General features: G+C 43.7%; 1 protein-coding gene across 1 annotated transcript; it reads left to right on the forward strand.

Annotated features, from left to right (window-relative positions):
• The first annotated feature begins 1,998 nt into the window (after positions 1-1,998).
• On the forward strand, positions 1,999-24,895 carry LOC114691055 (gamma-secretase subunit APH-1B-like). Its single transcript, XM_028866166.2, has 6 exons — positions 1,999-2,251; positions 3,497-3,667; positions 6,566-6,636; positions 7,059-7,181; positions 16,240-16,367; positions 24,344-24,895. The coding sequence occupies exons 1-6, from the start codon at positions 2,139-2,141 to the stop codon at positions 24,509-24,511; spliced, it is 774 nt and encodes a 257-aa protein (XP_028721999.1). The 5' UTR covers positions 1,999-2,138; the 3' UTR covers positions 24,512-24,895.
• Positions 24,896-26,007: the final 1,112 nt, after the last annotated feature.

The raw sequence follows: 26,007 nt of genomic DNA on the forward strand, positions 1-26,007 counted from the left end.
AAAACTATATAGAAATAAGGAAATAGTGTGACCAAGCATGATGGTGCACTTTTGTAGCCCTGGACTGAGCTGAGGCAACAGGATCTTGAATTTAAGGCCAGTCTGGGCTACACATAGTGAGCTCCTTGCCTTATAAAAGATAGTTTTTGATCAAGGGAAAGAATTATTGTGTACCTACATTTTTTTTTGCTTATTGATAGATCAGAAACAATTATTAATGTGTGTTTGCCTGCATGTATGTCTGTGTACCATATGCATACCTGAGGAGGCCAGAAGTGGCCTTTGGATCCCCTGGGACTGGAGTTACAGATGGTTGTGAGCCACCATGTGGGTGCTGAGTCCTCTGAACTGAAACTGGGTCCTCCACAAGAGCAAACAAGTATTCTTTACCACTGAGCCATCTCTCCAGCCCCTTAAAATATTCTAAAACCAAGAAACTCAGTGTACCTGATCCTTTAAAGGCCCTCAGTGTTCCCTGAGTGAATGAATGAAGAAGTTATTGAAGAGTGTTACTATTTACTTACTGCCCCATCCACTCAGTTACTAACTTTTCTTATTCAATATGCACTGTTCTATTCTTTTAAAAAAATCTTTATGTGCATATGTGTATAGTTGTGGTGTGTGTGTGTATGTGCACACACGTACTCATATGTGAGTGTAAGGACAGGAGCCTATATTTGGTACATATATGGAGGTCAAAAAACAACCTTGGGATTTGATACACCTTCTACTTGTTTGTGACAAGGTCTCTGTTGTTTTTGTTGTTCGCTGCTGTGTGTGCCAGGATAGCTGGACAGAGGGCTTCAGGGAATTATTTTATATCCACCTCCCATCTAACTGAAGGACTCAGATGCCAACTACCTAACCAAGATTTGCATGAGTCCTATGGAATCAAAGTCAGGTCTCATTGTAGGGTAAAAGGGTCAGCCAAAGAAACACACCCTGACCCTGAAACCAGAGCCAAGAGGTTAAAAAGGGCCAGTGAAAGAAAAACACCTTGCCCCTGACCAACTCAGTACAAAAACCAACGATTCCCTGAGCACGAAATCCAGCCAATCTCTGAGTTTGTCCAAGCTCAGGGATTGAAATCCAACCAATTCCCATCCTGAAAATCTTCACCCTGGAAAAACTTCCTAAGAAACCCTATATAACTCCTGTACCTGTTCAGTTTGAAGTTGCCTTTTTCTACCGTTAGAGGCTGCCACTCTCCTGGATTCCTCTCTGACAGTAAATCTCTTGAATGAGGTTTAGGTGATGACCTCCTTTCACCAGAGCAGAGACCAGAGACGGGCAGAAAAGTAACAACTTTCTCCAGGGCAGGCGCAGAGCTGCTACATTTCTGCCAGGAAACTCACTTAGACTGGGCCTGGAGCACCTGGAGAGGTGCGTCCGAAGTTACGCCCCTCCTCTTTTGAGCTTGGAGCATCTTGAGTCTCCGCCTGCCTGCCGAACTCGAACTAGCGATCCGCTTTTACGGGCCATGGAGCTTCTCGAGGCCCCAACAACTGAGTCTTGCCTTGTCCGCTGAGACTGGAGTAGAGGCCCGTTCCGCCGTTCACCCTGACCGGCGAAGAAATACATGGAAGACGCGCCTCGCGAACTTCATCTGATCCTCTTTGACTTGAGCACCACCAGGCCCCGCCTCCCGAGCTCCGCCCCTCCCTCGGCTGCCATGGGCTTTGGGGCACCTCGAGGCCCCGCCTCCCCAGCTCCACTCCCCCTTGGCTGCAACGGGCTTTCTATCACCTCGAGGCCCCGCCTCCCCAGCTCCGCCCCTCCCGTGGCTGCCACGGGCTTTGAGGCACCTCGAGGCCCCGCCTCCCCAGCTCCGCCCCTCCCGCGGCTGCCACGGGCTTTGGAGCATCTCGTGGCCCCACCTTCTGAGTTCCGCCCCTCCCGCGACTGCCACGGGCTTTGGAGCATCTCGCGGCCCCGCCTCCTGAGCTCCGCCCCTCCCGCGGCTGCCACGGGCTTTGGAGTATCTCGTGGCCCCGCCTCCTGAGCTCCGCCCCTCCCTCCCTCCGCTGCCACGGGCTTTGCGGCACCTCGAGGCCCCCCCTCCTGAGCTTATCCAGCACCCACTGCCCGCTGGGCACCTCGGGTCCCTCGGACTCCCTGGACTGGCTTCCGCGGTCGCCATGACGGCGGCCGTGTTCTTCGGTTGCGCCTTCATCGCCTTCGGGCCCGCGCTCGCTCTCTACGTCTTCACCATCGCCACCGACCCTTTGCGCGTCATCTTCCTCATCGCCGGGTGAGACTGCCCCCGGTCCTTGACGCAGCGGGTCCCCTCCCGCGCCGGGGTTCCCATGACCTCGGGGATCACCACCACCCACTGTCTCCAGCCTGTGGGACTGTCACGGCTGAAAGGAGCGGGGGCTCCTCCTCTCCTGCCAGGGTCTCAGGAGAAGGGCAGGCTGAGCAGGCGCACCCTGCGCATCCAGGCTTCTGTGGACTAAGTGTGGGGACGCTTGGATCCATTCGTGTGTGGAGCCTTCGCCTTTCCACAGGAGTCCCATTTCACCCAGTGTGGTTCCCACCCTCTGTCATTAAAGTCACCTGGGGGGTCAGTGGCCCACCCCTCCCCAGCCCCCATCCTCGGACTCAGAAAGCCTGTGAGGGGCTTGGGCTCAGATTTTTCCTGTAGACCCCTGGGTAATGACTGGGGTGCAGCGGAGGGTGGAAGCGCAAGAAAACGCAGCAACACCTGACCAGGCCATGTTGTCCTGGGAGCTTGGTAAATACCGAACTCTGCTGGCGAACGTGGTCTTGCTCTCTCTGCACCTGCTGAGAGTTTCTGGGACTTGGCATCAGGCCAGCTAGCTAGGCCAGGGACTCCCGCTTTCTGAGCTGCTTTTTGACTTACTGAACAGCGCTCCTTCGCTATTGTAATTTAAAAACAATAGAGTCTGTTGATCCGATGGCTTATAAAGCTTGCTGCCGTCATTAAAATCCACAGGAGGGTTGTCAGAACCGGGCCTGGAAGACAACGACACCAGAGCACGGGTTTGCAACTTCTGAACTTTACACGGTGCCCACTATGAATGCAGGTTTAAGTATTTGTTTTCTGTCAGAAAAAGACACTTATCTGTACAGATAGTTAGCCATTAAATCCATAGTTTCTGGAGAATTTTGAGACTATGAAAATTGCAATGGTCACTGGTTATATATTTCTATGGCACACCAAGAAGGAAAAGACATCGCTTAGGAAAATAGTCAGCAACCAAGTTCCTCTTGGCCAGTCCTTGGCAGACAGTGTCTTGGTGTGCACCTGACAGGGTCACTCAGCACGTTCTTTGTTGAGCACATCTGACATTCCTCTTGGACTATTTTCTCACTAGGAAAGATTGATCAGCAACTGATGATCCAGAACGCCACTTCAAGGACTTTTTTCCCCAATTAAAAAATCAAGATCTTTGTTCCTTTTCCAGCAGATTTAAAGTCATTATTAATCTTGTGCTTCTGTTAACTTGTGGCTTTTTTTTCTTCTACATTCCAGAGCTTTCTTCTGGTTGGTGTCTCTTCTGCTTTCATCTGTTTTTTGGTACCTAGTGAGAGTCATCACTGACAACAGAGATGGACCAACACAGAAGTACCTGCTCATCTTCGGAGTGTTGCTCTCTGTCTGTTTCCAAGAACTGTTTAGGTTTGCGTATTATAGGCTGTTAAAGTAAGTTAAATGTTTGCTTTATTTTCCCAGTTAGACTTGAGTTGTGATTTGGTGATTGGTCCATTTCTAGCTTGAAAACATGGAGTATTTAAACTTCTGGCCTGGCTTGCCTAACTGCCCTCATACCCTTCTTTTTTCTTTACTCTTTTGTCTCCTTCCTCTCAAAAATGTTTCTTAAGAATTGCCAAATGCCAGGCACTTTGTAGAAACTGGAGGTTTATCACAAAAGTGATAAAGAGAGAGCTCTGGCTGGTGGAGCTTATTATAATGGGAGGAAACTGGCAAGAAATGAATAAACAACAAAACCCCACTTTATTGAAGAAAAATAACCCAGAGAAATAATTACTGAAACAACAGACAGCCTTCCCATTGGGACTTCATGTTCCCCTCTTACCACCTGAAATTATTCTTATGTAGATTATGTCTTCCATTGTTTTAACTATTAGTGGGAAACAGAGGCTCATTTTAAAAACATATTCTATAGTTTCAAATCTACAAAAGGAAAAATACATTTAAGAACAAAGCCTGAGCTGGGCGGTGGTGGCGGCACGCCTTTAATCCCAGCACTGAGGAGGCAGAGCCAGGCGGATCTCTGTGAGTTTCAGGCCAGCCTGGGCTACAGAGTGAGAGCCAGGACAGGCTCCAAAGCTACACAGAGAAACCCTGTCTTGAAAACAAAACAAAAAAAAAAAAAAAAAAACAAAAAGAACAAAGCCTGAAGCATGAGCTCTTTTTTTGAGCTAAGATGTAAGGGAATACATTTAAATTGATCTCTCATGGTATTCTTTATTCAATACTAGAGATTTTGGTTATTTAGATTTTGCTTAAATATCTATACTACCACAAATACGTTTGAGCCTTTTAGTTTAAGGGACCAACTCAACCAAAATTTTGCTGCCTGAATTTGCTGCCTTGATTAAAATGTGGAGCATTTGTACCCACTTTTATAAATCATTGCAGTCAAATAAGTTTGTTTCATGAGTCAGGAAATCAGGAGCAGTTATTACATTGTTAATGAATGAGGTGATTGTAACTTTCAAACAGAACAAAACCTTGTACAGTGAGAAGTTGGCATATGGCTGCAATGTCCATTTCTGCACAAATTTTATTTTTTATTTTTAACACACTCATTTTTATCTTATGTGTATGAGTGTTTTGCCTGCATGTATGTCTGTGCATTCCTGGTGTCCAAGAAGTCCAAAAAAGGGCAACAGATCCCCTGGACCTGAAGTTATAAGCAGTTATGTGTCACCATAGGGCTGCTAGGAATAGAGCCTGGGTTCTCTGGAAGAGCAGCCGGTGCTCTCAACCACTGAGCTCTCTCTCTAGCCCTTTCCACACAAACTTTGTACAATTTCAAGTTACTTGCCTAAAACATAACTGTCATTACCTAAAAATTATTTTCAGTAACTTCTGTGTTGCCTAAAACTGCTGTATGATGCCTGAAATATACGCGAATTATGTCTCGGTGTGTGTGTTTTAAATACTTGGATTGCAAGTTTTGCAACCTATTTCAGTTTTTTTAAAATAATATAAAATACACATTTTTGTGATTTTAGAAAAATCTTATATCTATAGAAAAGTGAAAAGCTAAGATAACCAATGCTACAGTTTTGGTGTTTTTTTTTTTTTTTTTTTTTTTTTGTCCCTGTCTATGCCCCATCCCATGTGTTCCCCCACCCCCACCCAGGGTCTTGGCACAAGCTAGGAGAGAGCTCTATCACTTGATCTAGACCCTCAGCCCTGTTTTTTTTTTTTTTTTTTTTTTTTTTCCCTTTTTTAGAAGTGTCTCTCTGTTTTTTAAATTTTCTAGAATGGTGTGTTAAGGGGGCTGAAGATGGAGCCCTGGGTTCAATTCCCAATCCCCTACACCTCATAAACCAGGCATGAGGATACACTCCTGTAATCTTCACTACATAGTGGTTTTGAAGGCAGCCTACTTACATAGACCATCTCAAAACAACCAGAAGAACAAACAGAAAAAGAAAAACCCCAGTGGTGGAACAGGTGCTTGGCATGTGTGAGGCATAGGGTCAGTTCCTGAACCAAAGAAAAAAGTTGCTGCTAGAAAGGTGAGAATAATTTTGGTTCTTCAGTGTGCAAGAGAGAAGCGGTAATAAGTATAGCCATAGTGGAAAACACAACCGAATGACCATAAGTTGGAGATAAAGACCTAAGACTTTGGGGAAAGAAAATCCAGAGTGATAGATCCCTCGGGATAAAGAAATAAATATTCATTGAGCTCAGAAACTAGAGCACTGCTTTTATTCTTGAACTCAATCCCTATTGGCTTGTTACTGATATTTTAATTTTTTCCTTTTATGGAAATATCAGCTAGATGGAGTTGGTGGAAATCTCACTTCTTGGCTTCAGTTATTGAACATGTGCTGGAGTTGGGCTGGAGAGTTGGCTCAGCAGTCAAGAGCACTGGTTGCTCTTCCAGTGGACCAGGGTTCAATTCCTAGTACGCAGAAGGCAGCTCATAGCTGTCTGTAACTCCAGTTCAAAAGGATCCTACACCCTCACACAGACATGCAGGCAAAACACTAATGCACATAAAAATAAGTAAATCTTAAAAAGAAAAGAAAATGTGCTGGAGCTGGTGGCACACACCTTTAATCCCAGCCTTTGGGAGGCAGAAGCAGATGGACCTCTGTGAGTTTGAGGCCAGTCTGATCTATACAGTGAACATCCAGGCTATGTAGAGAGAGTCTGTCTCAAACAAAAACAAAACAAACAACAAAAAAGAGTGCTGGGTTTCACTTAAATGGATCTGAACTGCAACCTGGAGTGTAACCTTATCAGAAGCCTCACTAAGAACCTAGGTTTGAAGGGTTCATGATGTGCCTGATATGAGTCTATTTCTTTAAAAATAAAAAAAATGTGTTTTTCTTTTAGAACAGCTAGTGAGGGTTTGAAAAGCGTAAACCCTGAGGAGACAACACCCTCAATGCTACTGTTGGCCTATGGTAAGTTAGACCCTGTGGTGTCATGAAGAAAAATAATAGAAGTCCTGAAGAGGTGGCTCAGCAGTTAAGAGCACCCATTGCTCTTGCAGAGGACCTGAATTCTGTTCCCAGCACCCAGATGATGGCTCACAACCACCTGGAACTCTAGTTCTAGGGGATCCAACACGGCCTTCATCACATTACCCTCTTTTTCCTCTCCAGTTTCTTCTGTGCCTCTGCCTTGTTCATTGATCTGCTACATCCTGTCCTTCCTTTTCTCCTCTCCTTTCTCACTTAGCTTTCCAGAGCTGGCTGTCTGGTACTTCAGCAACAGCAGGTGTACCCTTTTCCCTGCAGTGAAATAGTATTCCCCAGTCCTTGCAAATTAGATTTGAACTGAACTCATAACAGGAAAAGGGGTTAACGGTGTTTTCTTCCTCTAGTTTCTGGCTTGGGCTTTGGAATCATGAGTGGAGTGTTTTCCTTTGTGAACACCCTGTCTGACTCGTTGGGACCAGGCACCGTGGGCATTCACGGTGATTCTCCTCAGTTCTTCCTTAATTCAGGTATGTGTCCCAGCTGTGCTCTGAAGGATCGTCCTTATTGTAACTCACTGGCCTCAGAATTCGAGCGGAGGTGGTTTATGTTAAGACTCTCAAAGGGAAGATATTCTTAGGCACTACAAGTGAAGGACCTGGGAGTGGGGGCAGGGGTTTGATTGGAGTGCTGTAGAATATTACAGGAATTGATCTTGCATAAGATTTATATATTTGCTGGGCAGTGGCGGTACACACCTTTAATCCCAGCACTCGGGAGGCAGAGGCAGAAGGATCTGTGTGAGTTTGAGGCCAGCCTGCTCTACAGAGCAAGTTCCATGATAGATTCCAAAGCTACACAGAGGAAACCTTGTCTCAGAAAACAAACCAACCAGCTACCAAACAAACAAACAACAGCAACAACAACAACAAAAAACCAACAACAAAACCCAACCAACTAACCAACCAAACAAAAAGATTTATATATATTTGTTTGGCTATACTAAAATGTTTACAGTATAGTTGAAACATTAGCAGCTAATTTTTATGAGCTATATCCTCTCTGTTTTGTCATTTAGATTTATCTTATATTTTTGGTTGTGAGCCTAGCCTTTAACAGCTGAGCCCCTTTAATCCCAGCACTCAGGAGGCAGAGGCAGGTGGATCTTTGTGAGTTCAAGGCCAGCCTGGACTATCAAGTGAGTTCCAGGAAAGGCGCAAAGCTACACAGAGAAACCCTGTCTCAAAAAGCCAAAAAAAAAAAAAAAAAAAAAAAAAAAGATTTATCTTCGATATAAACCTGTCAGCACCTGCTTTTTTTTCTTGCCCAGTGCTAGTGATTCAACACAAGACCCCTAGTCTACATTCTAATATCTGATTAATCTATAGCTCAGTGCCTTTTATAGATAGGCAGCATGACTTGATCTTTAAATGCAGAGGGAAAGGTAGATGATTTAATCTTTTTATGCCAAGATGCAGTAAAAAAGGACCAACTCTTTTCACATTGCTATTCATTCACCAGCAACAAGTATGACACAATGACCAAAGTTTGTTTTATAATTAGAATATTATTTTATTAAATTCTACTTTGTTTAAAACTAGATGAAAAATAGCTGTATTTGTAGTTGTCTAGACCAATAGCAGTTATTAACTGGAATAAGTGGACTCACATACCAATTTTTTCAATTAAAGCCATGTTCACATCCAGGCCAAAGCTCTTTAGGGAGCTTACCATCTTGTAGGGGAATATGACCAAAAACTAAATAGTGTTTCAGTAGATTTTAATAGAATAAAAAGATTATAAAGAAAAATGGCCAATTTTTAAAAAGCTGCAGTAGTTTAGAGACATCCTGGCACTCCTGACCCTAACTGAGACAGTCTCCCACCATTCTCAGTTCCCTTGTTTGTTCAAATCTGAGCCTCGCCTGTGGACATTAATGTGTCAGCTTCTCCAGTGAACCCGTCCCTGTGCAGCCAGCAAGCTTAGTCTTCCCTGTTTGGAAAGTGTTTGACTTTGTGAGGCTGAGAGCATGCAGTTCAGACCCTTTAACTCTGGCTGCGAGTTAAGGGAAAGTGTGTGAGTGGATCATGCTTGTTAATGTCCCCCGCAATGTAGCAGATTGCCTTTGTGAATATTCCAAACTGGAACATTCCTGGCATAAATTTTAAATGGCAATAATGCTTGGTTTGCAAAAAGCAAATGTAGTTCTAGTGGCTAATGTCTGTCAGAGTCCAGTAGAAATTAAGAAGACACCTTCTATATTGTGAATTTTCTTAGTTTACTTTGTTTTAGGAACTGTTTTCTTTCCATCCTCATGTATTGCCTGCTTTTGTCCTCTAGATGGTGCTAACTCCCTTCAGTAAACCAGGCTATTATCGAGGTCAGCTTAAAATGAGTCCCTTGGAAAAGTAAATTTGTTCCTAAAATGGTAATTAGAATAAGTAAGGAATATGAGGTCCTTATGAGCATCTCTATGTCCGTTATGTTAATAATACACATATTGTATGATATCTGTATGTACATGAATTTTTATGTTATATAAAAATAGTTTTATGAAGTACACATGTAAGTTAGTTCTTTTTTATCAGTACTTGTGAAGCAGGCCCACGTTAAGTTAGACTCATTGCCATTTCTTGGAAGTACTTGGCTGAGAAGGAAGTATGAGATTTAGGTTCCAAGTTCAAGTCATATCATCAATTTAGTATTTGGGGACAAGTCCTTTTGATTATTTATGTATGTAGTCTGTAAATAATTATTAAAGATTTCTCCATGCCCTCTGCCCACGATGACTATAAAAACAAACACCTAACTGCACAAAGCATATATAAATATTACAAAGAGGAAGAGAAGTGTAAGGGTACATGTGGACAGTGCAGTTCTTTGCCTGTGTACCCCAGCCGTGATTAACTGATGATGTGACTATGGTTTAGTGCCTGTCTCTCCAGTTGTGTGCTAAATCACATGATTTAGCAAGGACTATGGCTGTCTTGTTTATGACCATATCTCATCCATAGATTCTCATGGGGTCCATTGTTACTAGACAAAACTTGATAAATATTGACTGAACAATAGAAGCTAGTCACTGCTTATGGAATTATAGAGATTTACTGAAAGATAAGTAATAGCTATGCCCACAAAGGAAGGAACTAAAGAGAAGGCTGTTCCAAACTCAAGGAAGAGACCTCTCCTCTTAGGCCTCAGTTTCTAGGTCTTTCAGGAAGGACAGAAGTAATGATCAAAAGCCAGGCAGTGGTGGTGTATGCTTGTAATCCTAGCACGCAAGAGGCAGAGCCAGGTGGATCTCTGTGAGTTCGAGGCCAGCCTCTAGATAACAAGTTCCAAGTGAGACAGGGCTATATAGTAAGACACTGTCTAAATTTAAAAAGACAAAAGAAGAGAAGGAAGAGAATGCCTAGATTAGAGTCAATAAGAATTAAGTAAAATTAGCCTGGTTGTGGTGTTAGCAGTGATAGCACCCAGCACTCAGGGCAGGCAGATCTCTGTAAGTTTGATGCCAACCTGGTCTACAGGACTAGTTCCAGGATAGTAAAGGCTGTTATACAATGAAATCCTGTCTCAAAAAACAAAGCAAAACAAACAAACAAACAAAAAAACAGAATTAAGTAAAACTAAACCCAGCATTGTAAAATATAATAAGAGCTCTTAATCATGAAGCCATCTCTCTAGCCCCATGTTTTTCTGTTAAGAAGAATAGAATAAAGTAAATTTTAGAGTTAGAGTCTCTGAAGGACTTTTCGGATTTTGTGTATAGGAATATGAACTGAGAGGGTTTAGCAATGAAAATGGGGGGAGGACTTTACAGATACTATTATTATGTCTTCATTTCTAGTTGGAATTCAGTCCATTTGTTAATAAGTAACAAAGTGGCATGCATGTAGTGTAACTATTTGTATGTGGGAGATAGTTTACATAGTCAGGCCTCGGTTTCTTACCAGTTGTAGATGGAATAAATGCTCCACAATATTTGCCATAGTAAAATTTAGCTTATGGCCAGTATTGGAATTTTGAAACAAAATTCCATCTCTCAGAGTCCCAAGATTAGGATTGGCCAGCTGTCTACTGTACACCAAGTCAAGAGATGAGCAATATGAAAAGTTTGAGGAAGAGAGCAATATGGTGCAGTGGGGATCATGCATGAAGAATGCATGCAGAAGATCAGCCATGGCGCTCCAGTGACCCCAGAGTCTATCTTGATCACATTGATAAGAGCTTTAGGTTTGAAAGAAGAATTGAGGTGTGAGGGCAAAGGGTGTGAACAGTTAAGCCATCAGTGTGTGGTCCTGATTGGTTCGTGTCTCAGTTCTGGTCCTGCAAGGTGGTTTGAAAACAGTTTATGGCTTGAGGAGACAAGCAAGCTCTCGTGAGGTGATGGCCCCGGTCCAGAACCGCATTAGAACTGCCCTCATCTGGGAAGTGTTCTGTCTAGCCAGCCCTTCTATTCCTCTAATCCAAGATGAATGCTTGTTTAGGATGATGACTGGAGACACTCAGGTGCCTTTGGGATCTGGACCAGGACATTAAGAAGCTGGAAGTAAGATGCCTCAGTTACTCTTATCTTTGTACATTCAACCTTGAAGGGGAATGATATAGGTTAGGTGTTGGTGAAATTATTAAGGCCACTCCACGTAGTTAAAAGGGAGATTTATTAATGGTGTGACTTACAAATGAAGGGATAGGTAGGTGGCGGGTTCTGGGAAAGACGCAGCACAGTCTGGCGGTGTTCTCTGGAGAACTCTCCTCTGTCTACCTCTAGCATCCAGGGTCCAAGCAGGAAGAGAGCATGGTGCATTCTCATCTTGGTCTTTAGGGCCCTCCCTTGGCCTGCCTTGTAGGCGCGATAGTTACCAAAGCCTCAATGGGGGTTGGAACTTCCAGACCAAAGCTGGAATGGCTACCCACTACAGTAGGAGTCTCCAGTTCTTAAGACAAACTCTCCATGAATGATTATCATGCCTGCTACAGAGATAAACAGATACCCAACAAAAAAGGAAGCACTTCATAAACATAAAATGAAGTCAGAGATGCCAGACTATCAATCTGCTTTCAGTTACCTGAGTAAGAAGCCAGTGCTTTTTAATGAAAGCAGTTTCTAAGTGTCTGCTATATGGTGATAGCAAAGCCAGCCAGAATGTAGGAATGTACAGTCTTTCAGTAACATTTGAGTGATTTCTTGGATATTACATTAATAAAACAGAAAACTGAATGTGGGGTATCTTCTATGAGACTGTTCCAAATATGCAGTATCCTCAGTGCTTAGTAGAATAGTGACTGGCCTGTACTGGTCACTGAGAAAATACTTGCTGGATACTGAAAGAGTGAAGGAAGAAAGTGTGATAATAAAACAAAGACAGAGGAAGAATAATGTGTAAGAGTGGAGAGGAATGGGTTTTAATCCATAGCCAAGTACCCAGGAATCTTGAATAAATGTGGTTTATCAGATGTCTTCCACTTTACTTTCCTACCTGACAGTCTACCTATGGACTTGCTGTATTATCTATGAGGCTGTAGAGCGGTGGTTCTCAACCTGTGGGTCATGACCCCTTTGTTGATCAATCCTTTCACAGGGTTCACATATCAGATGTTTACATTACGATTTGTAACAGTAGTAAAATTACAGTTATGAAGTGCCAACAAAGTAATTTTATGGTTGGGGTCCCCACACCATGAGGAACTGTATTAAAAGGTTGCAGCATTAGGGAGGTTGAGAACCACTGCTGGAGAGTGTAGTGGTCACTATTTTGCTGAAAAGCTCTGATTTGCCAAGTGCTGGTCTTCCTTGCAATGGGTCTGTGAAATATACATTTTAGACGTAAAGGAAGTGTAAGCTGAGAGAGTTAAACAGCTTGTCTTAAGTCCACACAAGTGGGATCTAATTCACAAGTATCTGACTTTAAAGATACCCAACCAGAATATTCATACTTGACTGTCACCATGCTCAGAAAATGTGTATTGAGTGTAACCAGAATTGGAAGCCAGATGTAGTGGATCATACCTATAATTCCAGTACTTGGGAGACTGAGGTAGTGGGAATAGCACAAGTTCAGTGCTACCTGTCTATGGGATAGGAGTCTCAACAACAAATGTAAGAAATCACAGAGGAGAGTATGTATTAGGGGAATAGTTACTGAAGAAGTAACATTGTGCTAGATCTTCAAAAATTATTACATTTTGGTATTTGTGTATGTACATGTACACATGCACCGGCACATGCGTAGATGTTAGAGGACAACTTATGAAAATCGTTTTTTTTTCCTTCAACAGTGTGTATCTGGGTATTAAACTTACATCATAGGTTTGGCAGCAAGTATCTTTACCGACTGAGCCATCTTGTTGACCCTGTGCTGTATCTTTTTTTATTTATTTAAAAATGTTTTTCATATTACATACCATCTCCAGTTCCCCCTCCCTTTCTCCCCCCCCACCTCCCTTCCATCCTACCCCGCATCCATTCCTCAGAGGAGGTAAGGCTTCCCTTGGGTAGTCAACAAAGTCTGGCCTACCAAGTTGAGGCAGGGCCAACACCCCACCCCCACCCCCGCTACATCAAGGCCAAGCAAGGTATCTCACCATAGGGGATGGGCTCTAAAAAGCCAGTTCATGCACTTGGAAGTCCTGGTCCCACTGCCAGGGTCCCCACAAACAAATCAAACCTTGAAACTGTCACCCACATTTAGAGGGCCTAGTTTGGTCCCATGCAGGTTCCCCAGCTGTCAGTCCAGAGTTTGTGAGCTTTCACTAGCCAGGTCGACTGTCTCTATGGGTTTCCCCATCATGAGCTTGGCCCCTTTGCTCATAGGATCCCTCCTCCCTCTCTTCTGTGCTGTATCTTAAGCAAGATTTGGGTGTGTTAGAATGGGGAGGGGTGAGTATTTAGGTTAAAGGGACAGTCTGTTTACACACACACACACACACACACACACACACACACACACACACACACACACACACACACAAAGAGGAGAGGAGGGGGAAAGAAAGGGAGGAGAAGAGAACAGTTCTGATTTTTTGAGATAGTATCTCATGTAGCCCAGGCTGGCCTCAAGCTTAATATGTAACTAAGTATGACCTTTAATTTTTGAGCCTCCTGCCTCTGTCTCTACCTCCCAAGGGCAGTACCACCATGCCCGGCTTGAGGTCGGTGTTTCTGACACAAGGACGCAATTAAAGAGTCACAAGGATCTGCTGTGATAATCATTTGGGTCTAGATTGAGGAGGAACTTGAATGCTAGTCTGAGATGTCTGATTTGACTTTGAAAGCAAAGTCAGTCCATCAGACTTCTTAGCTGGAAGGATCAAGACATTCAGATCTGGAATTTGGAAGCATGATCAGGATGAACAAGGTCCAGGGGATACTTGCCTGAAGCTTGTAGAATAACACTGTTTTGGATAAGAACAGGCTGGAAAATGTCATCAGTAAGAGCATTTCCCAATTGGCTGGACTCTGGGAGCTAACCTTGGGAGCACACTTAGCTGATCTCAGTACCCATGGCAAAGCCTAGAGAGAAGGGCAAGCAGAGGCTGCCAGGGCAGATGGCAGATGCCTGTGGTAGTGATTCCTCTTGACATTTGATTGACGTCTATGTCTTAGAAAACCCTTCCTTAGAATATGAAGACTTTATGAATTAAAAAAAGGTTCCCATTGTGTCAGTTTTTGCCTTGGTCTTTTTTGACTCAGAGAAAATTTAAAAGCTTTTGCTTAGCCCCTGGGCATCTTAAGTGGTCTCAGTGTCAGACCATTGATAGGCATCTGTCCTTAAGAACTGTCCTCTTCAGAATGATGACTGGACCTGGATCGAATCCTTTTAGTGTGGTCTTCCAGAGCCTGACATGAAGACACTGTCCCAGAGATGTGACAACTTACTCTCCTCTAGCCACAACAGTTTTGTCCTTTTAATATTATTTTGTTGATGTCTTACTTATATACATTTTCACAGTGTGTTTGTTCTCACTCAGCATTGTGTTCTTAAGATCATGTTGTGGGTCATATACAGCAGTCCACTGTCTGAGTACAGTGTAATTTACTTATCTGTTGTGGTAACGGTGGGAATTTTTTATTATTACAGCAGTGCTGGTGTAAATATTCTTGCATCTCCTTATAACATTTATAAGAATGCCTCCTTGGCAGGATTCTGAAACTTGACCATGCATTGAATCTCTAGGAAGGCTGTTTAAACTGGCTTTGCTGGGCTCCTGCCCCATTGCTTCTGATTCATGGGTGGGTGGGTACCAGTAAGTTGCATTGATAACAAGTCTCTGGGTTAGTGATCTGTTGATTTGAGAACTCACTGGTTTGGAGTACAGATAGAGTATATAGTGTATATAGTCCATAGTATATATAGTCTATAGTCTATATAGTCCATAGTCTATATAGTTTATAGTGTATATAATCAATAGTCTATATGGTCTATAGCATATAGTAAATATAGTCCATAGTGTATATAGTCTATAGTATATAGTATAGCTCAAATGCCTTGCTGGACTGAAATAGATGCAACTATTCTCCTTTGCTTGGCAATGCCAGGTTATTTTTCCTTCAAGTGGTGTAGAACTCTAGCCTGGGGTTTTTCTGTCTGGTGGGTTAAAGCTCATGGCCTGTTTATTATGTGGCAGGAAAAGGAAATCTATATGCCTTTTTTTATGTTAAAGTGTGAATATATGGAACTTGCCTGCTGTAAAGAAATCACACCTTTAATCCTAGCACTCAAGAGGCAGAGCCAGGCAGATCTCTGTGAGTTCGAGGCTAGCCTGGTCTACAGAGCAAGCTCCAGGCACCAAAACTACACAGAGAAACCCTCTTTCTGAAAAAACAGAGAGAGAGAGAGAGAGAGAGAGAGAGAGAGAGAGAGAGAGAGAGAGAGAGAGAAGAATCTTAGATAATTATAGTGATTTTTAGTTACACTATTTTTTTATTACATTCTTTTAAAAGAGTTCTAAAGAAAAAGTCTCCTTCAGTGCAGAGACTTGTTTAGACAGAAGATGCTCTGTTGAATTGAGAAAATTCTAAGTGGGGCTGAAGGCTATTTGAAAATAAGCTATGTTGTACTAGAGATACGGCTCATTGATTAAAAGCACTGGCTGTTCTTTTAGAAGACCTGGGTTCAATGTCCAGCACTGGCAGGCAGCTCATAGCTGTCTATAACTCCAGTCCCAGGAGATCTGAGGTCTTTTTCAGGCATGTTTGAACTTTAGGCACACATGTGCTACACAGATTTATATGCAAGCAAACCATCTATACATATAAAAATAAATATGTTTTAAACAAATACTTATGTGAATTTCATGCTAATCTCATTGCATACCTCAGGGAAACTCCTTGAAAGCCAAATCCAAGTTGGCTTTTGTCTAACAGGTTTGTATTCTAGAGGAATAGCTTCTACAAAGACTGCCCCCCTCCTAACTTCTTTGGAAGTTAATGTGGAGTTCTTAGCAAGCAGTTCTGTGCACTGGTGGTCAGAGTCTATCACTGAAGCCAGGGGACCCTCAGGCCGGTGCACAGGGATGGGGTTCAGTTGGGTTTGGTGTCTGTTGTCTGCAGGACTGGCCGCTAATTGCTGACTTGTCTTTCAGCTTTCATGACGCTGGTGATCATAATGCTGCATGTGTTCTGGGGCATTGTGTTTTTTGATGGCTGTGAGAAGAAAAAGTGGCACACCCTCCTTACAGTTCTCCTGACTCACCTGCTGGTGTCCACCCAGGTGAGTGTTGTCCCTGTGTCCCCAGTGCTGGCAGAGCTCAAGTGCAGACGTCTGTGTGGTGGATTCCACCCAAAGGAAGGACATCCTCGGGAAAGTGGGGCAAGTCAGAAAAGCCCTGGAGTGGACAGTGGGTCGTGTGTGTTTCAGCAGAGTGACAGTCTAGTTAATTTTGAGGGGGTCTGTCTCATTAGAGATTTTCCTCATGTCTGTCCTTGAGTGATGTACGGTCAAGCCTAAAATAGTTTGCATAACACTTACGTATGAAGCGTATCTGAAGCAATTTTCCTCCATTACAAATTCCTTAAGATACAGATTTTAGTTAAGTTTAAATCTTTAGGTGAAAATTATTTTAACTTGATTAATTTTGTTAACAACCTCCCTTTGTTTTTGTTGTTGTTTTGGCTGTTGTGAAGCTTTATGTGCATGGGACTTTCCCCATATGTTTAGGCTTTGAGGCAGGGAACTATGAAGTCAACTGGTGTGAATATTTGAGCTCTTGATACAAGTTGCTAAAACAAGCTCTGAAAGGTGGGGATACTTTACATGTTCTGACCAGTAGCAGATGTGCTGGTTTCCCTCCTTAGTGACATTATAACAGAGCCAGTCTGCAAGGTCAAGTTTAAAACAGTTGTCAGATTTGTTTTTACAGCAGTGTGTAAGGACTTGGATCTGAGTGCTAATTGGTCATTTATATATAAGACATTTATCAAAATGACCCTGCCGTGGCCCTGTCTAGACCCTTTGCACATTTTATGTACAATATTGAAAAGGTTTCTCCTGAGATGGATCAGCACGTAAACTAGGAAAGCTTGATTACCTGAGTTTGAGCCACAGAGCCTACTGTGGAGGGACAGAACTAACTTCCAAAAACTGTCCTTTGATCTCTGCCCTGCACATCGGCATGTGTGCTATACATATGTATACAAACGATAATAATAATAGTTGATTTTTTAAAAAGGTCTCTCCTGAATTGACCCTGTAGTCAGGGCTGCAGGTGAGCCAGCCCTGAGGGTGTGAGAGGGACATCACTAGTACCACCTCCCTTGTTTGAGTCTGCATGGTGGAGGGGGCGAGGGAAAGACGCCCTCTCCCCTAGACCCTCCTGCCTCTAGCTGGCAAGAGAGCTGAGCTTCCCCTTTACCTGCTGCAGCACTCGGGGAGGCAGGCCCTGCTCCTCGCCTGGGCAGCACAGGAGAGCTGACCCTGTTGGCGGAGGCAGAGGTGAGCTGGCCCTGAGGGTGTGAGTGTGGAGTAGCTGTCCAAACCCCCTCATCTGCCCTGGTATAACCAGGAATCCAAGGGAGTCTGCTTAAAGGGTCAAAGGAATTTATTAGGAAAGAAAACTCACTAAACAGGAGAGTCGTCACAGGGATCTGGAAGGCTGAGGTGCTGTGGCCCACTGTTCTGCGGCCTGAGTCAGTCTGCACCATCCAAGCCCACGGGGAGAGAAGAGAGTGCTCTACAAGCCTCTTTGGTCTTAAGGGTAGCCCTGAGGGGCTGGTACTTCAAGGTCATAGGTAGAACAGTTTCATTTAGTGTTTTATAGAACAGATCCACTACACCATGTGGGGAGGCAGGCAAGGGAAAGCTGCCTTCTCCCTTACCCTGCCATCTGTGGTGGGCAAGGGAGCTGACCCTCTCCCCTACCAGATGCAGCACCCAGGAAAACGGGCCCTGCACTGCGCCTGGGTAGCACAGCAGAGCTGACCCTATCGACGGGAACAAGTGAACCACCCTGAGGATGTGAGCGTGGGAGATCTGGCCTCGCCCCTCATCTGCCATATGGTGGTGTGGGAGAGATGGCCCTGAGGTCATAAGAACAGGACAGCAGTCCCCACCCCTCACCAGCTGCAGCACTCCAGAGAGTGGTCCCTGAACCTCCCCTGAACAACACAGTAGAGCTGCCCTCCTGGTCCAGGTGTGGGAGAGCCGACACCACACCGAGGGCCTGAAAGCAGGAGAACGGCCCCTCCCCTTGCTCATTAATGCAAGGGGCGAACTACCCAGGGCATGCTGGAGAGCTCACCCTGGTAGTGGGGTTGGGTGCTGGTGGGCTGGCAGGCTGCTGGGAGCACGTGAGAAGGCCGGTCCTGCAGACCCACAGCTGCAGAATCTCCAACACAGGGCAACAGCAGGTTATCTAAGAGGAGACCCAGCATCAATAGTGTAGCAGAAACCAGAGGCCTCGAACCAGACCGATGAGTCTTTGCAGTGAACACTTGCAAGTAAAGATATATGGACAAAGGTTTTACTGTGTGACTCACTGTATCGCACTACAGTATCTATGACAAGATTTTTCCTCTTTTTCTTTTACTTTTCATTCTTTTCTCTTAAATTCTATTCTATTTTGGGAAAGGGCTTTGCAAGGGCAGAGGGCAGATATGGACAGGGAAATGAATGGAATTGGGATGCATGATGTGAAAAACACGAAGAATAAATAAAAATAAAGTTAAAAAGAAAAAAAAAAAGGTCTCTACTGATGGGACCTGCCTCCTGCTTCTCTCCTCTCTATTTGGAATTCCTATCATATTTTATTCACCAGGCTTCTTACCCTTGGCTAAAATGCAGTCTGTTTGCCTTTTACATGGTTAAACCTTACAGTACTTGTGGATACTAAAGTTGCTTTAACATGGCGGCATCCATGTTAAGCCAAGCATGTATTTGTCTACATAGCTGAGCTTGGCTACAAAGTGAGATCCTATCTTAAAATACAAAATGGAGGAAAAGGTGGAGGATAATCTGATATACATGTGCAAAGAATTGCTTTGACTACTTCACTAAGTAAACTGGCTGGCTGGGAGAGGTCCCTTCCATAAGGGAAAGGCAAGGAGGACTTGGATGAAAGAGCAGTGAAGAAATAGAAATGACCAGATTCAGGAAATACATATCAGAAGTAGAGCCATCAGTGTTCCCTACAGAGTGGATGAGGCAGATGAGAGGAAGATGAGGAGTCAAGGATTTGGTTAGTGTTTGGCCTGGACCACTGAAAGGATAGTGTTGTCATCAGCTGAGACTGAGGGCCTGAGAGGGTGGTTCTATTTGGGGTCCATTACTTTGGAGGTACCCTGTTAAACATCCAAGAGTAGAGGTCAGGTGGAAATTGGATGAAAAGGGGGTAGTTTGGGGGAGGAGTTTGACTGAGAAAAGCTAATTCAAAGAATTGCAGGTAAACAGAGAAGATGCTCAAGCATGGAGTCCAATGATGCTCCATCATTGAGACTAGGCTAGAAGGGAGCCAGCAAAGAAGCACAAGGAGTAACTGAAAAGTAGGGAATGAGGACACCCCAGTGAGCAGTGTGTGCTGAGGGCCAGGCACACTGAGGAGAGACATGGGATCTACTTGCCTTTTTTTTTTATTTTATTTATTTATTTATTTATTTATTTTTGAGACACGTTTTCACTGTGTATCCTTGACTGGCCTCAAACTCACAAAGATCCGTGTGCTTCTGCCTCCCAGATGCTTGGATTAAAGGCGTGCAGCACAGCATCTGATTGGGGCACCCAAATCACTTGACCCGCTGAGCCACCTCTTTAGTGCTCTGGTTTTTAACTCTTGTGAAGAGCATGACAATATGTGTTTAAATGTACATCCTTCAGCAAACAGGAGTGCACATTTCTTTTGGATACATTCCCAGAAGCTCTGGTTGGGCTAGAGGGATACACAAGTCAGCTGCTGCTGGTATCACTCAGTTTCTCAGCACAGTTAGGTTACTTAAACACTAACCATTTATTTATGAGCTTCAGCTCCTCTGTGTCCTTGCCAACACTTGTTATAACTGTCTTTCTATCTTGCCGGGAATATAGTAGAAGCACAGTAAGCTTCAAACTTTCATTCCCTTGATAATAAACACATTTTCATATGTAATTCTTTTTGAAGCTCTTGTCTAAATATTTTGCCTACCTCCAACTGCCTTTAATTTTTTTGGATTTTTTTTATATTTTCTAAAAAAGAATCTTTAGTCAGGTATTGCAAATAGCTTCTATAGCATGTTTGTCTTTATTTGTTTTGTTTTTTAGATAATCTCATTCTACAGCCCAAACTGGTTTAGAATTCTGTTGCTTTAGCTAGCCTCATCTGTGGCAATCCTCCTGTCTCAGCTGCCTTAAAGCTAGTATTATAGACAGGAGCTGCCACATCCAGCTTTCACGTTATTTTTGTGTTATTTTTGAAGGTCTTGTGTGTGTGTGTGTGTGTGTGTGTGTGTGTGTGTGTGTGTGTAGCTCTGGGGCTCCTGTGTGTACACAGGCAAGTCTCCTATGAGTTACATCCCTAATACCAGTTTTCCATTTTATATTGTCTATTTAATTGGGTTTTATTATTTCTTTTTTATGTTCTGATGAATAAGTAATGTAACTAAATTTCAAGTTTCTCGTTTGACTTTTCTCATTTGTGTGTTCTCATTTTTTTTTTTTTTTTTGGTTTTTCAAGACAGGTTTCTCTGCGTAGCTTTGCGCCTTTCTGGAGCTCACTTGGTAGCTCAGGCTGGCTCGAATCACAGAGATCCGGCTGGCTCTGCCTTCTGAGTGCTGGGATTAAAGGCATGCGCCACCACTGCCCAGCTCTCATTTTCCATAACAAGGTTACATTGTTTTTTTGTGATTGCTTAAAAGAGAAAACTGACTCAGAGCAGAGCAGCGATCTTGTGAGTTCGAGGCAGCTGGTCTACAGAGCGAGATCCAGGAAAGGCGCAAAGCTACACAGAGAAACCGTTCGAAAACCAGAGAGAGAGAGAGAGAGAGAGAGAGAGAACTGGATCTAAAGGAAATAAACTGAAGAAAATGCAAAAGACTTCATCATTCTGTAATATAAATTAAAATTTAATGGGGTTGTCTATAGAATTATTCTAGAAAAGAACCCATAAACTTCTCAACACCTGCCATACCCACAGATGCCTCTAGAATAAACATTCTTCCTGTGTGAGGTGCTACTGCAAAATGAACCCATCTCCCTGAACAGAGCTGATAGATCAAGTTCAGTGCCTTAGCCGGGGGCATGTGCAGGTTGAGTGGAGACGAGAAGGGCTACTTAGGGAATCTCAAAACACTTATTTTAAAATCATCTGGTCAACAATTGCCACAGTCAAATCTTCTTTGTTAGGATAAAGCTGAGGCTGGACAGAAACTTAGGGTCTAACCTTAGCCCTGGTCCTACAGAGGCAAAATCTGGCTCCCAGATTAAGGCCAGCCTGCTTAGGCCGTGACCCTAATCCATCCTCACTGCCCTGAGTACTGCCCTCCTTTGGTGGGCCACCGTCATCCAGGACCAGTCTTTCTCCCTCTTTCTACACTCAGACTCATCTTACACAAAACTTGTTGATATGACTTCCCCTCTTCCTGCAACATTTTCCTCTTTCATTACAACACCACACATCCCAAAAAAATAATCTCCACAAACTCTGTCTCCACTTTTAAAAATAAATTATTTATTTGTGTGTATGTATTTATTAGTGTGTGTGTGTGTGTGTGTGTGTGTGTGTGCGCGCGCGTGCGCCACATGGTGTGGAAGTCACAGGACGACAAGAACCTTTACCCACTGAGCTATCTCACTGGCCCTCTCTTCTATTTTACCCCTCAGATTTAGCCCAATCTGGCTTCTGCTCAAACCGTCCTTCCAAACCTTCACTTTTCCAAATCTAATGGACATTGTTCTTTGTTCATGCCGGCATCCTTTAAGATTTATTTTATTTTAATTTATGTATATTTGGTGAGTCAGTGTGTTATGGGGTATTCAATCACACTGTGAACCCTAAGTTGCATTTGTGTTAATAAATAAAATCAACCTTGGGTCAGGAGGCCGAGTTAGCAGCTAGTTGACAGAAAGTAATCAGAGAGAGTCACAGGGTGTCTGTAAGATGATAGAGATAGATGCACAGGAAGTAGTAGGGAGGGCCTTTGTGTGGCATGGGGTTTGCTTGTTTGTTTGTTTGTTTGTTTGTTTTGGTTAAGCAAAAGGAGCCTCTTTCAGAGACACTGGCAAAGAGAGAAGGTCAGCTAGTTGCTACTCAACCTCTCTGAGCTAGCAGGTTGTCACACACCCCAACCCCCACCCAAGCAAAGAAAGAAAGAAAAAAACCTGCTAGCTAGAAGCAACCAGTTGACCTTGCTGTTTGGCTGGAGACCAGTAAGAGACATGTCTTCTTCACCAGTTCCCAAACCAAAAGGAAGTGCCAGACTCAAGTCCCTGCCTTTTGTCCCTATATGACTTCTCTGTCAAAAGGGCTGGCTTCTCTCTGGCCAGTTCCAGTCAGTCACTAGCTCTTCTGCTCCCTGATTCAAGGTAAACTTTAACAGTCTCAGAGTGTCACAGTAACAGTCAAAAGTCTCGTAACACCAGCGTATGCATATATGCATACGGGCATGGGTATGCATAGAGGCCAGGAAATGTCACTGGCCTCCCCTGGAGCTGAGGCGGGAGGGCATCAGATCTCCAGGAGCCAGAGTTATATAGTCAGTTGCAGGTCACGCTTCATGGGTGCTGGGAACCAACTCCAGTCCTCTAAAAGAGCAACAAACGAGCCATCTCTCTAGCTTGGCAGCCTTTAAAAAGTTCATTTTCTTTCCTTTTCTTCTGCTACAGCACACTGTCCTGATTTTTTCAGGACTCCTTTGTTGGCTCTTAGTATTACAAATGCTGGAGTTTCTCAGGGTTCAATTTGTGCATTACCTTTGCCTGTCTCTGCTTGTGTAGCAACGATAATGGAATAGCATTAATTACCATGTGTAGGTTGTGCTTGTCTTTTTCTAGCCTCTGTCTCTCCTATGAGTATCATGCTCAGAAATCCATACAATTATTTGACCTCTGCCTATTGAAATATCATGGCTTCTTACTGTTTTGTTTGTTTGTTGTTTTTTGGTTTTTCGAGACAGAGTTTCTCTGTGCAGCTTTGGCACCTTTCCTGGAACTTACTCTGTAGCCCAGGCTGGCCTCAAACTCACAGAGATTCACCTGCCTCTGCTTCCCAGTGCTGGGATTAAAGGTGTGCACCACCACCATTTTATACAGTTTGAAAAATCAAAAGCAACCATTATTATCTCAAACTAAACCTTTTCTATGACCCTGCATTGCACAGAGAATAACATTCACATTGTTTATCCACAGGCTTCTCAGCTGTCTGACCTCATCTGATCCTCCATCCCTAAACTATATTCATTTGGGCTCTAATTTTCATGTTTCCAGCGCTTGGTCCTTCCAACTTTGCTCCTCCCACAGCTAGCCTATACAGGCAGGGTTCCTCTTGTTCTCTGTCTCAGATTAAGTGCCGTTTTCTCCAGGCCTCCATCACCCCTTAAGAAGATCACCATGTTCTCATCCTAGCATCCATCACAACTCTATTCTGTCTTACTATCAATCATAATTTGCAATTAATTATTTAATTCCTTCCTCATTATCTGTGTTATTTAGTAGTATATAAGTTCCATTATGGTGGAGACTTGTCTTCAGTAATTTCACTCAATGCACCGTTTGGCACTCATCAGTCATTCTTTGGTGCTGGGGATTGAACCCAGGCCTTCATACACTCTACCACTGAGCTGTGTTCCTGTTAATGTTTTATAATGATTAAACTTTTGGAATCCATAGCAATTGTACAGTCAAAAAACTAACTTTATTTCCTCATGTTCCTTTGAATACTAATGGTTCATATTAAAGTAATCTAGATGTACCTGACTTTGCTGCAAATTCTTAGAGCCAATTCAATTAACACAGAAATGGCTGTAAACCAGGTCCAGGTGCTCCATTGCTTTCTGTTAAGTATCCCACTAGCTGCTGGCTACAGCTGTCTTCTGGGGTTGCCATTTGAGTCAAGCACAGTGCAAGTTCACAGCCCAGTGTCTGCTGGGCCTTCCTGAGTCTCTCACACACGACAGTCATCCCATGATTGAGAGACGCAGTCCAGCTGTTGAAAGCATTGTGTATTTTCCTGTCTCTGTTTATTCCACAGGTTTGAAAAGCAAATTGATTTATTTTTCCTTTGCAGACCTTCCTAACTCCTTATTATGGAGTAAATCTGGTGTCAGCATATATAATCATGGTGGTCATGGGCATCTGGGCATTTTTTGTCGCTGGAGGTAGCTGCCGAAGCCTGAAACTCTGCCTGCTCTGCCAAGACAAGGACTTCCTTCTTTACAACCAGCGCTCCAGATAACCTCTGACGCTCAGGACCTCCAGACAGCAGCCTGTGTCTTTAGAGGAGGCACAGCTGTGCCCTTTTCTGAAAAGACCCTTTCTCCTGGAACACAGAAGCAGCACAACTGTCTAGCCTGGACCTGTCCCTGAGCTTTCACACAGCAGCCTCTGGAAGAGCTGCAGTGTGGCCTGCAGCCTGGCTGCATGTTTGAGGTATCTGGGGAAACAAAGACTGATGCTTCTGGACTTCCCTCCAGATCTGATCATCCTGGGTGTGCAGTGCAGCTGAGAACCACTGGGGTCCACTGGGAAGTTCTGAGAACACCCAAAGAGAACGAGGTTCGTTATTTAACCGTCTCCTAAGTCAACTCCTGCTGAGCAAGTAAATTTCTGGATGTAGTAACCTGGGTAGTCCTTGTCTTTTTATGTCCTGATGTCACACGAGGCTGAAGGGCGGTTCTCTCTGTGAACGGCTTTCAGGCCTTCACTAGCACCACAGGCTGTGCCTTTAAATTCAGTAACCTGCACTGGCACTATAACTTAGCCAGGTAAGGTCTGTATATAACCTGCATTTTCATCAAGGCTTTTTTTCCCCATTTTAAGTTTTTCTTCCTGCGGCATTAAGTTATTCTTTTTAGTATAAATCTGGGTTCTTTAGGAGTGATTACATGCTGAATTCCTTGGGAGAGTCTAAAATTGGGCCAAGTCCATGATCCTCTCAGGTAAAAGCTGCTATGTGTGCTGTCTGAAGCTGGACTGGTCGAGGTAAAGCTCACCATTTTCATCTCTGAGAAGCTGGGCAGGGAGATGAATGATGTATCCTTGGCAGAGCCGCTCTGGACCTTGTGAGAACAGCTAAAAACACAAAGTGGTGTGACGTTTTCATTTGCCACTGTGACACTAAACAGCACCATCACCTAAATGCTACAGTAGGGTGAAAATGCAGATAGACATTAAGCTACCAGATTTCAAGCTGGCATGTAACTAAATTTTAATCTTCAGCAGGTTGGTCTAGGTTTTGGTTGCAGTGAAATAGAATTCTCTTTATAAGAATACCCAGGGGCTTTGTTGAGCTTATTTAGGTCATCTGACTTCCTTTTTATGATAAATGCTACTTACTGAACTGAGTGTACGAACTGGAAACTGTTCCCAATCGCAGTCTTTTGGGAGCTTAGAGTGTAGAGTAGAAATTACCTCTCAGGAAAGTGGTGAGCCATGCACATCCTTGCACATCTACAGAAGCAGGAGCAGCAGGGAGAGGGCTTGCAGTGACATGGGGATGAGCATGGCAGCATTGTGGTGACAGGAAGAACATGTGTGTTTTTTACCTCTGAACCAAACCTTAACTGGGGAACACCCACAATGCTTAAAATGTTTGGGTGTCTCAGTGTAGAGATGCAAGAGGAGGAAGGCTTCCAGGGAGATTCCCCTTCACCGGAGAAACACTGTAGTAGTTATGCCCTTAAAGGGTACTTCAGCACTAAGTCATAGCAGCGCTTCTGGAGTGGTGGGTTT

The sequence above is a fragment of the Peromyscus leucopus genome, chromosome 7 (assembly GCF_004664715.2).
Source record: "Peromyscus leucopus breed LL Stock chromosome 7, UCI_PerLeu_2.1, whole genome shotgun sequence".
Taxonomy (NCBI): Eukaryota; Metazoa; Chordata; class Mammalia; order Rodentia; family Cricetidae; genus Peromyscus; species Peromyscus leucopus.